A 12,296-nucleotide genomic window follows, 5' to 3' on the forward strand; every position below is an offset into this window, starting at 1 on the left:
GGCAATACGGTCGAAACGATAGATGAGTCCACCATCAATCATTGCCGCCTACTTTTCGTTGGGAGAAGGGCAGAATATTTGGTCTTTGGGATCGCTCAGAACCCACAATATTGTTCCTTCAAAATGCAATCTTAGAGGCGTTCCAAAGCCATAATCACATTGCTGCATCGTTCCCTCGATTTCTCAATACCCAACCCTCATTATATTACCACGAATCATCTTTCCACAAGACATCTACCACAAGGGAGTGTACCGTAGCAGCAGCCGTGCAGCTGTAATTCGAAGAAGTCCACAAGATCGTTTCCATGCATCGCCAGTCCAAGCACCCCCTGACTGGCTGATCTCCTTGATACCCCCATCTATAATTATTACTGTCTCGCAATCCGTCTCTCATACCCCTTGTTCCACCTCGAATGTCTTACGGAAGAGGTACCTCATGTCCATCAACGCACCAAAAAGTCTTGGCACCCCTTTCGCCCCCCTTTCGTCCCAACACTCCAGTAACCTCACCTCTGCCCACTAGTCCCTCTCTCACCGAAAACACAGATAAGCAATTAATTAACCTTTTCTCACACAATCGGACAGATGGCCTAGCGGTTTGTCGTCTGCCTTCGGGCAGAAAACACTCCATTGACTCATCTGCGAGAGCCACCTGTTCGATTGTGTAGACACACCAGCAGCAAAAACAAACAACAAAGTGCTGAAGGTCCAGCAAAAACAAAAATACTGTGGACGAAACATACCAGGATAAAAATATACCCGAAAAAAATCGGCTTTCAACAAGCCGGTTTTCTCCTCCCCCATTGAGCTTTCTGATACCCTCCCCATGGGTATTCGGGGTTCGATGGCATAGGTTTTGATTTTTTCTCTTCTTTCTCAGTTTTTCCTTTGGTGTATATTTAGTATTCCGGTATGAGAAGAGCACTATGAGCGAGATGATCTAGGAAGACTGGTGGTCTGGCTACGAAAGATGTATTCAAGGTCTCAAGCTATCCTATCGCGCATTGTATCTGAAGCTCCGCAACTTCCTCTACAACCGCTTGGACAGCGTGTCCTTCTTCTAATGGGACCAAGTTCAACGCCTAATGGTTCTAATATCTCGTTGATCTTTCATACTTAGTTGAGGGCATTCGATGATGTAGGGTTGTGGTTCTTTTTTTAAGCTCTGCTGGGATGGGATTGCTGGATAAAGATGAGCAGCAGTGAGGCAGATGTAATGGATAGCGTAGATGCTGCACTGGAAGGGGAGAAATGGGCTCCAGCAGGCGGTCTATTCTCTTTTCTTTTAGAAGCCACTGGTTCGAGGTCTTCCTTGATCGGTCCGTTGAGCAGCTAAATCATGAAGATCATCAGATAAGGAGTGCTCTGGCACATTGTCTATGTATGGGTATCATTGCAAACAAGCTCCAGGTGACATCCCAGCCATCATCCCTTCCTTCATACTCCAAACACTTTAACACACCATACTACCAATCACTGAGGTACCATGACCTTCTTGATCTCATCCACGATCTCCGCCGCCTCGGCCGCATCCTTGGCCTCAAAATCATACCTTTTACTCTCATTCGCTCTCTTGATAATCACCCGAAACACCTTCGGGTGCCGCGAACTGACTTTCGTATTCGTGATATCGGCAAATGGGATCGATGTCGTCTTACTAGTCGAGTTCATCGTCTTGTCTGTATCGATCGGCATGATGTGCATGTAATCTGCATCTAGCGCGAGTGTCTTCTTGTGGCTGGCCTGTGCAAACGCAGTCAGGTGTTTACGAGTGACGTTGTACTTCTTGAAGTTGCCTGCAGAGGAGATAAGGTCTTGTTTTTGCGCCAAGGGATGGAGCATCGGCAGGCCCTTTTTGCCCTTCTTGGGTCCATCAATGTCGATGAGTAGGGGTGCGTTGGGTGAAGCACTGCCAGGTGAGCCTGTCATGCTGTGGGGACCGACGCCGAAGCGCCGACGGACCAGGTCGAGATCGGTGCGGGTGCCGAGGGCTTCGACGGTTCGGTCTAGGGGCGCGACAGTGTTGGTGCCGGAGACTTTGAGGGTGTAGGCGGCTTTATCGAGTTTCCAAAGTTTGCAGACGTGATCCAAAATCTCGGCGATGTAGCTATCGGATGCAATGTCCACGGATGTGGCTTGATTTACGACATCTAGGTCGAGGTGACGGATTCGTAATGTCTTCATCACACCCATACGTGGAGTTGCATATGAGGTCTGTGGTTCTGGCATGTCGGCTGGCCTCAGCGAGGTATTGTGCAAAGCTGAAGAGAAAGGCTGACCTATCACAGGTTTGAAGCGTTGGGGAGGAGGTGGCGTTCGTGGCGCGGTCGGCTGGACAAGAGCGCCCGGAGGTCCAGGAGCGTCAGGGCCTTCTTCATGTGGTGTAGTTGACGGTGTGTACTTCGGTGTCAGTTTCTGGTTCTCCTCGAATTGTTGCGCATTTGCCTCAACAAGGGCAAATTCATCGAAGGGACGCTCTCGAGAGCGACCACGAGCACCTCGATTATTATTCGAAGTGAAATCTATCATAGGTCTGGTTCGAGACAGTGCAGGAAAATCGAAATCGACTTCCCCATCTTCCACCATCCTCATTGTCCATTTATTAACATTGAGCTTGTCGTTTTCAAGGCCTGGAGTGAGGCGCTGCTCGGTGTATCGCCAAAGACCCAAACCGATCGCTTCCGCAACGGTGGTGTCTGTGCCCCCTTTGGAAGTGCGTTGCAGGGGCATTTCATAAGGGGTTTCTGGGTTGTCAGAGAAAGGTGCGTAGATCTTAATCCAGAGGGGGTTCGTTGAGCCTTTGCCAGATAATGTAGCAAAGCTTTCAATAGGATTCACCGGCTTCGTTTTCCTGGCTCTGATGGCTGAACCGAGAAGACTCACAGGAGCAACGACGCTGATAGGTCGGGATGATGGAAAGTCTTGCAGGACAGGACTGGGTTCGGCTTTTGTCCTCTTTGGCGACGAGCTGTTTGGGGGGGTTAGGTTTGGCAGGACGGGTGACGAGCTCTGAAGATTAGGGACCTCCACTGTATCGAGTAGAGATCCAGAATGCAAAGTTGCACCAAATTCCGATGAAAGGGTAGATTCGACTGATTCTGCATCCGAGTTGTCGTCATGTGCTTCGCCAGATGCTCCAACCTCCGCATCAGCATCCTCGGTCACCTTCTCCTTCAAAAGATTGCTAGCTGAATTGGTGCGCGAATGGATGCGTCGTCTTGCGAATACTGATGGTGTTAGGACCTCATTTTCGGACGACATCTCACTACTGGTCGTGGTATCCCGTCTGGCCCTTGCTTTCATCGCTTCCACAGCTCCCATGGAGCCCCTCCTAAATCTGCTGTCCGTGGATCGCCTGGAAGGAGACGTGACGAGAACTTCAGGTCCTTCTTTCAGGTCCGAACTTCGAATGGGAGACGAACCAGCCCGGCCTCTCACAGGCATCCGAGCAAACTTGATCTGCTGAGCAGCACGTTGAGCAGTTTCCGCATCGTCATCACTCTCATCGCTGAGGTCGCTACTGTCTTCTTCCTCCATTTGCTCTCTCCTTCGTCTCCTCTTGGTCACTGGTGCGGGTCCGATGGTATCATTGCTCCTTCGGCCCGTGACCACACCTCCTTCCTCCTCTTCCTCTGGCCATGATGTGATTCGAGAGATGCCTGGAGCTACAGGACCTTGGAAGTACTCTGAATGAGAGCTCGTAGGAATGGGAGGAGAATAGGTTCGTTTGGTATCAGCTGGGTTCACGGTCCATCCTGCCGCTCTAAAGCCGGGTGTATTCAGGATCGAGGAGTTGATGTTGATCAAGCGCTCCCCAATTCCATCTTTGATGTTTGCGAGATAGGAGGTTCGCATGTACCATGTAGCAAATCTTACAACCCGAGGTCAGCAGTGCATTTGCGTGTGCGAGAGGGATGCGTAGTACTCCTCGTTCTGTAGCAGAGCCATCATCGATTGGTACTATAGGTCAGGGGCACCGACATGGAAAGATGGGCTCTAAGCATGCTTCACTTCTATACGACTGCGTAGACGGACCAGCCGCGAGCGATTGGTACACTGGACAATAAGGATCATTACTTAAACGGAGTGGAGGGAGGATGACAAAATAAGTGGCTACATTCCCCACCCAAGATATGTGCCCAGAGCGACGTCAGTTCTGTTGGCCCAGTCTGCAGAGCACCAACTAACTAACTTATTACTTTAGTAGCAGAGAACTTCTACACCCCTTCCCATCCACTAGACTCAGCATTCGACATCCTAGATGATCGCTCTTCCGCTCTCGTCCTCTTGCACTCTCCGATTCTTCAAAATAGTTCAGGAAATGGCGATGCGCCGCTAGTTTTGGCTTTCAATGTCACTATTACTACTGGCCCACTTACAGAGCAGCAGCTGGAGATTATCGGCGAGTTTGGAAAGTGCATCCTGATGCCGGCGTTAAGGAGGGAAACAAAAAGCTTTGAAGCACCGAGGCAGAAGCCAAAAGCTAACAACATGTAAGAGAAGCTGGTCGGCCATCAGCTGCAGGGTTGTGGCCTGCATTCTTCTTGCTCTCGAATATGCTTCTGAGATGGTAAAGTCCGGCAACCCTATATTACCTTCCCTAGTCTTGATGTCGTCTTAAAACAGGCTTAGCAACATCTGCTGGGCGCGATGCCTGCCCGTCGTATCGACTGTTTTTCGTGCAGTGAACCGTCCAGGCTACATGACTCTCAGAGAGATAAAGCATAGTGCCTACCTTCTTCATCACTATTTGGAAGCCCTTAGTCACCAAGATACCATATGCTCATATTGACGAGCTATTTGAACACATTCTGTCTTCCAAAGGTTGACCAGCCCCAGTGAAAACAGTATTTAAATGCACGCAGCCACTGCGATACGCTATACAGCACAAATGCCATCGATTCCATGATCAACCAGGTTACAAAGACATTAAAGGTACAGCAGGGTATGTTAGTCATAGTTACATTCATACTCTGCAAGGGTGACTACAGGCCATGCATACACAGTGGGCACTCCATGGCACTCCGCCCTGTTACAGCAGGGAAGGTATCAGATCGTTGTGATGCGTTCTTAGCTAGTCATGCTAGATTTGGATCGAGTTCCAACAGCTACCTAGGAAAGTCCTGTGTTTATGGGAACATTTTCGGTAAGAATTGAAAGTGTGGTCATAGAATGCCTGCTGCTTCCTGCCTAGGCCCTGTCTCATATATGACGGACCTGGTCTGAACCTTCACCCATTTACCCACAGACCTGATCCTTTTACCTTACATCCTATATAGATTGTCGGCTTTGGGCACTGGACCCCAGCATCGACGTGCATGAGTCACACCTCATCGCCTGAAGCTATAATTCCTTCGGCCACCAACTCCTGTGTCTCGGAAGATCTTGCAGCTATCAAGATTCAACAGAGCAATTCCCGGAGACCACATTCCATGTATCCCTGCAGTGTCTACCGGATGGTCGTGAATAAGAACCTCAGTTATAGGATTTATAGTACATCACTTCAGCTTCTAGCTATCCCAACCTCCGAATGCGTACCAGAACTCAAGGCCTTGGCAGAAGATGCGCCTGAAGGGGCTGTTAAGGGATCGTCTTAACAAAACGTGGAGCATTCTTTTACCCTAGCTACTCATGTTTGCCGTGTTGTCGCCTCGAGCTCGCGGTAATTCATAGCATGGAAAAGCCGTATCTAGGGTGTATCCTATTCAGGGGCGGTGAAATGTGCATCACTCCGTTCTATATCAACTAGTGGAGCTATGAAGTGCCGATTGGCCAGTTTTCCTACCTTAAATCCAAGCTGCTCCCTGCGTTTGATGGGTCTGTCTATAGTGCGATTTCAGAGAAGATTTCGCTGTACCGTACATCCCATTTTATACGTATATCCACGCTCTCAGCTCTTTGGTCGACAGAAAAACTTGCTTTTTTACCTATTTCACGGGCAATTCGATACCATTCTAGCTGCAGAGAGATTATAAACCAATGTCACTCGTATAGCCACTGCTGAATAGAGTCCACTGTAGACGTATCTTATAATCGCTCACCGCCCCCTCCCAACTAGCACCAAGATTGTGAATCACAACACCTTTAAAAATTTCACCCTCATCAAGCCTATACCGAGAATCTGAGCCGCACCAAGGGCAATCATAACTTTCATCTGCAGATTATAACCTACGTAGCTGCTCTATGGAGCACAACCACCTACATTTCAAAGTGGTTACATAACTGTGTGACAACAAAAGTTACAATTCACTCCTGACAACTTTTACTTCATATCTAGTTCACTCAACTTTATTTATTTTACAATATGTTACAGGCTTATTTAGCAGGTTGACATGAAGTAACGTATGCAAATACGCCTCTTTGATAACCAAGATAGCTAGAGTATTTAAGCAAAGTCATCAAGTCTAAGACTAGCTATAGCAGTTGCACACTTTGCCTACTCGACTCACGACAACTTTTTGTCACCACAGAATACTTGAAGTAGTCTTTGTAGCCAGTCGGCAGAGGCATCAAGACGAAACAGTGTTCAATTCCTGTTACTGTGAAATGCAGAACCCTTACCCAAAAATCTAGGCAGTTGTGCAGATTTGCTGCAGACAACGTGCTTTTCCAGCCTTTCTGTTGAACTAATAGGGCCGCGGCCGCCAATTGACCGCCAACCAGCTATTTGTGACACTACTACCGTACCTAGCAAGTATCCCTAGCACGGCGCTAGTATTTGCCACTCTGAACACTACTAGTAGTTATGGTACAGGATAGCCCTGTCAATTTTGTATAGCCATTCTTGTTGCAATCAAGAAAAAACTAATCTTAATTGGGAAATTTCTGGCACCCATCCCACTATGTCAAGACGCTGATACGTGGCGTTGTAACTTAACAAGGCTTTTCAAGCACCATGCTAGGGATGCTTGTGCCTCCCCCGTACTACTACTAGTAGGACGGAGTTACTAAAGTATCTAAAGAGCGGGTTTTGTGGATGACATCACCGAGGTCGGTCTTGGCAATAAAAGGCTACCGAACATTAACCGCAGCTGTTAAATCATGGATTTGTCCTTTATCTGTGCCAGCCATTCTGACTCTCTCAATCACCCCAATAGTGACTCCAAATCTGTTGAAGCAAAAGGCATCCACAATTGGCCACTAACCAGCTGATATTGACTTACCTTCTCGTTTCACTTTTTAGACGTTATGAGGCGCTTATGCACCATCTCGTGATTGACGTATACTTTATCTAGGATAATAAGCAGCTAATGAAATTCACTCATCCAAAGGTTCTAGATCACTCCCCTGGAGTCTTGTACTACGCAATATCAGTTGCGCTGAGTCAACTGATCAAGTTTTGGCAACACCTACATCAACGACAAGTCAGTCGAAACACGATCCGTTGGCACAATGATGCTTGTTCAATCACAATATGCCATCTCTAGCACCTAAAATCATCTCTGTATGTGACTGGACCATCGCATTCCCACATATCTCCCTCGGGCAGATCCATGGGTGATATGACGCTACTGCCATGCCTGGCACAGCCGCCCAGGTACTGCCTGCTAGGCTGATACAGGCAGTTCCGGGAAACGTTGGGAAATTCGTGCATCGGGCAGTCATGTAGGGTGCTCGAGTCGATTGGTGCCTCCTACTGAAGTGCTTGCGTAAAATGGGATGGTGCTGGAACTGATGCATAACGCTTTACAGAACATGCATTTTTATCAACATTCTAGATCTTCTACAAGTCTGGGTATCTCGATAGGGCCGCAGAAGACTAGTTAGCGTTTCATTCACATCACCTTTGCTTTGCTTCCTCGCGCTGATTGCAACTTGCAGGTTACGATTCGGGGACCTATTTAAGACAAGATGACAGTACCCCGTTGTGACCACGTTCAAACCTCCGGCCTGAATCTACTTCTAAAGGGAGAATACACCGTCGTCTTTGCTTCTGTCGATACACGTCTTCTTCCACTCATACACCAGTTCCTAACTAAATACCTTCACAATCATTGTCCTTGGCCAGAACAGAGTGACCTTTCTGTGCCCTGCAGCAATCTCTAGCAATGGAAGTCCCATCCACGTCGACAACACCAGAGCAAGTCCAAAAGATTCAAACGCTTCTGAATGGACCAGCTGGAAAGCCACCAGAGGGTGTCATCCCAAGCTTTCCTGCTTTAAGCAATCTTTACGAAATCTCCATTACAATTTTATTGCTAGGCATGGTCATTGCGACCCTGCTTATTTTCATACGTCTGTATATCAAGCTATATCTTATACGGTCCAAGGCCTACGAGGACTGTAAGCCCATATTCTCCACCATTTCTACGACAGCTATATTAATTTGCGTCAGATGTCGTGGTCCTAGCCTGGGTAAGATCTTCAACATCTAACAATTGAGGGAGCGTCGCTAAGGAAGAAGCTGTGCTATGTCGGATATACGGTCCCGTGTATATTCTGTGCCAGAAACGGCGGATTCCATATATGGGACATGCAGCTGAAGAGGTACTTCACACTTCTCTATGTGAGTTCATTCAATGAGCCGTTTGAGTTATTTCTCCATGCTGATAGATATCCCAGTGGGTCAATATTACCACCATTCTCTACGGCGTCGTCGTATTCTTGATCAAGCTTTCTATTCTCCTTCAGTATTTACGGATCTTTGTTCCCAATCGGAAGGCTAACATGCCGCTATTCGTGGCTATCCAAACTGTCATCTGGAGCAATTTTATTTTCTATTTTACAGATTTTATTTTTCAGGTTACCGCGTGCACTCCAAGAGAGAAATTCTGGAATCTACTAATCACCACCGGCCACTGCCGCAACACATATGCTATGTATATGGCCTCCGGTATATTCAACGTTCTATCTGATTTTGCAATCCTCATCCTTCCTATCGTACCTATCTGGAAGTTACAGCTGCCCTTTAAGAGAAAGATATTGATGATTGCAATTTTCAGTACAGGCCTCTGGTAAGTCGACCACAAATACACTCTCTTAGTATTTTAGAGCCAAGCTGATTTCAGACGTCATTGGAATCTTCCCCAGGAAAAGAGACTTGCTAACGTACATCTGCCCAGGGCTTGTGTAACGTCCATTATGCGTACTTACTATACATGGAAGGTTCTAAAGTCGCCTGATGTCAGCTACAACGTCATTATCATGGGTTACTGGACAATTGCGGAGATAACGACCGGTATCGTCGTTAGCTGCCTCCCTGTCATGCCTAAGCTCTTCCATCACTATACTTCCAAATTCTACCACTCCAGAAAGCCAAATTTCCGCTTGCAGCTCGTGCAAAAGCGAGAATTGCTTGATTTCGAGGACGGCGGATGACTCAATGGCGGAACCAGCAGCTTGAAATAAGGGAACGACTCGAATATCCAGCTTCACAAAGACAAAGGTAAGAGCGTCACGCTTGGTGAGTTTTCCAAGCTTCCTTCAAGGTAGACATAAGAAGTTCAGCGACTTGGAAAACTAGCCAAACAAGGTGCCTTGAGACAAAGAGATAGATCCACTTTGATGTTTCACAGTCTGAGATGGGCTCTATGGCTTTGGCAGGCAGGGCAAGAATTGTTCTCTCCAAAAAACACAGGACATTCGCCTTCGTCACGATGACTTTCTAGGATATTGGACGGTGACTTTATGAGAATGCTTCGTGTACTCTTTCATTTCGTGTGTTGTTAAGATTCCGCATGTGTTATGCAAATTTTTGGTACTTGGAACAGCTATTCATCTTCTCCTGCTGCTAAAGTAGCAAGCATTGCTAGACTACTACTCAGCGAGCGGAATGCTTGAGAAGGCAGCCAGCAATCGGGTGTCTGCCACCAACTGAATTATGGAAAATATTACGCGTGGAGAGACTGTACTGATGAACGATCTGCTGTTTTACCTCCGGAAAAACATTCTGCAGGCTGCAAACCGGCAGCCTCAACCACAAAACTGGATTCACCATCGAAAATGGTACTTGAAGAAGATGAGCCGCCAAATTTCGTCGCTGTGAGGTGAAGCCATGTCTCATCTTTGGCCAAGGAATTAAAGTTGCATTGAGAGTGCATCGAAAGTGCATCAAGAACATTGAGATATTCCTGATGCCACGTGAGCACATTTTGAGCCGCCAGATCTTTCAAGATCTCTCTACGTTACATTGTGGTAGGTATGGTGCGGCTCACCCAAACTCAAAAATGAGACATTTCATATATCCGATGACGCCTTATGAAAGATTCTGCAGTGCGACATGAAAAGAGTGATGGACTCATGCACAGCCAAATAAGACCAATCCAGAACGAGAGAGCCCCAGGCGCCTTTAAGCGTTCGAGCCAAGTAAGAAATACCCCAACACTGAACAAGATTGTCTAGCATGATCCAAGCTCCAAGCATGGTTTCCTGTCGACCATCCCTGAATAGGGTTTTGAAAGCAAACCGACAGTTCATCAGTAAGAGCCTTCCGTCTAAATAGTACTTTCAATCTTAACATAGTATGCTGGAGCAAGCTAGGTCTCGTGCTATGCTCCTAATAACCAAATTCATTGAGTGGAGGCTCGTCAAACTCGATAGATGGGCTTCTTCGAGTCTCAACTGGGTTTGAGCACCCGATGATTACCCGGAATAAACGCGCCGGAAGGCAATAAAAACCACTCTGTGCCAGTTGTCTCTTCCAACGCAGCTCCCAAACTGCTGAAGGATGGATGTATTTACTCCAGAGTGGATCAGGAACAATCCACGAAACCACGTTGCTTGGTGTTGGTGTTCACCGTACAGAGTATCGGTGAGAAGAATTTCATTATTGAATGGAGTCGCCTGAAAGTTAGATAAGAGCTGCTATAGTACTAGAGTAGCTATTTTCCTGCATGATAAGACTCTTGTGGCTATGAAGAGTTGCTCTGCGGCCTCACGAAGAAGTTGCCTCCACATTTATCTGCAGGCCCCAGCCTTTCGAGGCCATGGCCTGAGGCCCGGCGGCAGATTTTGTGGCCGACGTGGCTCGTGAAATTCTGTCAGAAGAGGTGAGAATCATCGAGCACAGTAAATTGACTGAACTATCCCAATGGTTCTGACACTCATTTTGCCTAGACGGCCGCGAAATCGGTCACCGGGCCTCGGCCGGTGGGCCTTCCAAACCCCTCCTGTCAGATTACATAAGGGCCGGGTGAAGCCTTTCCCCACAAATCCTACCCAACCCCACCGCCCACAGCTTGGCTAATCCACGCTTAAAGAATGAAGATGTGTCTGTCTCGTATGTCAAACAACTGGTAACGATTATCTATGCCAGTAAGTATCAAACGGAAAATCTTCGTCTTTGTCGACGAGCTCTTAACCGAGCATCAATGGGAAATGTCCTCCCCTCCCAACGGGAACATCATGCAGAGCAACGAGCTGATTCATTTGAGCGGAGGAGATATGATTTAGAGGCAGCAAAACTAGCCTACTGGTGCGCAGCCAATGACCGAAGCAGATCTTTTGATCCGCTGTGCACGGCAGGCGAAAGAACCTTCTCTCCATCAATCACAAGATACGGCAGAAAACTCGCGTCAGAATTCGCAACAACAGAGGGCCGATCCACAAGACTAAATGCAATCAACATGGTCGTCGCGGCTGTTGTTATTTATGGAGCATGAAAAGGGGTTCTTAATTAGTTGCCCTCAGGATTCACAGATTGCCCACCAACTAAGTGCCCAAAGATATTCTGGTCGCTTTCAGTCATGCTATGATAGGCACATTCGTTTCCGATAGAGCAGAGCATGACCGACAGAACGAGGCAGATTCGGCGAGCAGTCCCGGGGTGATTTGCTTTCACGGGCAAGGTTCTCTGCTGAATTTCTGCATCACTGGCTTTGCGATAGGACGCGTGGTCCAATGGATGGTAGTTCCTTGTTTGTTTTTTCATTTCGCGAGCTATCCATTTCTTTTGTGGGATGCACAACGAACGACTTATGTGCTACAGCAGCAATTGCCGAACTAGATGCTAAGGCATAGTGCACACACCGTCCCTTTTATTGCCCTCGACGTATCTCACCGGACTCGCGTTATCAAGAGGCAAAGCCACGAGACAATGTTTTTGTGGCCTTACTGGCAGGAATCAGAACTAGATGGAGAACCTGGTCAAGCCGCTGTCCTCATGCCAGCTTACAACTTGCTACGACGAGATGGCCCAGCACAAGTTTGGCATGCCAGAGGTCGGCCGACCCTCGAAAACGTAAGAGATTGTGTTTTGAACACGAGCTGGAGCAGGAGGCCGGACTGATTGCCAGAATGAGTTAGCGCGTCTCATTAACACTACTCCGCTCTGGGGAAGTCCGGGGAAGTCCTGCCAA

The 12,296-nt window shown here is 47.7% G+C and overlaps 2 protein-coding genes across 2 annotated transcripts; one reads left to right on the forward strand and one right to left on the reverse strand.

Moving 5' to 3' along the window:
- Positions 1-1,473: 1,473 nt before the first annotated feature.
- On the reverse strand, positions 1,474-3,948 carry EPUS_04699 (uncharacterized protein; the record flags this gene model as incomplete). The annotated part of the gene is made up of 2 exons (XM_007805688.1): positions 1,474-3,871; positions 3,926-3,948. 2 exons carry the CDS (start codon positions 3,946-3,948, stop codon positions 1,474-1,476), a joined length of 2,421 nt encoding a protein of 806 aa, XP_007803879.1.
- A 4,100-nt stretch (positions 3,949-8,048) lies between these two features.
- EPUS_04700 (uncharacterized protein) lies at positions 8,049-9,318 on the forward strand (the record flags this gene model as incomplete). The annotated part of the gene is made up of 4 exons (XM_007805689.1): positions 8,049-8,283; positions 8,336-8,355; positions 8,563-8,954; positions 9,063-9,318. The coding sequence occupies 4 exons, from the start codon at positions 8,049-8,051 to the stop codon at positions 9,316-9,318; spliced, it is 903 nt and encodes a 300-aa protein (XP_007803880.1).
- Between the last annotated feature and the right edge of the window lie 2,978 nt (positions 9,319-12,296).

Source organism: Endocarpon pusillum (assembly GCF_000464535.1).
Source record: "Endocarpon pusillum Z07020 unplaced genomic scaffold scaffold4490, whole genome shotgun sequence".
NCBI lineage: Eukaryota > Fungi > Ascomycota > Eurotiomycetes > Verrucariales > Verrucariaceae > Endocarpon > Endocarpon pusillum.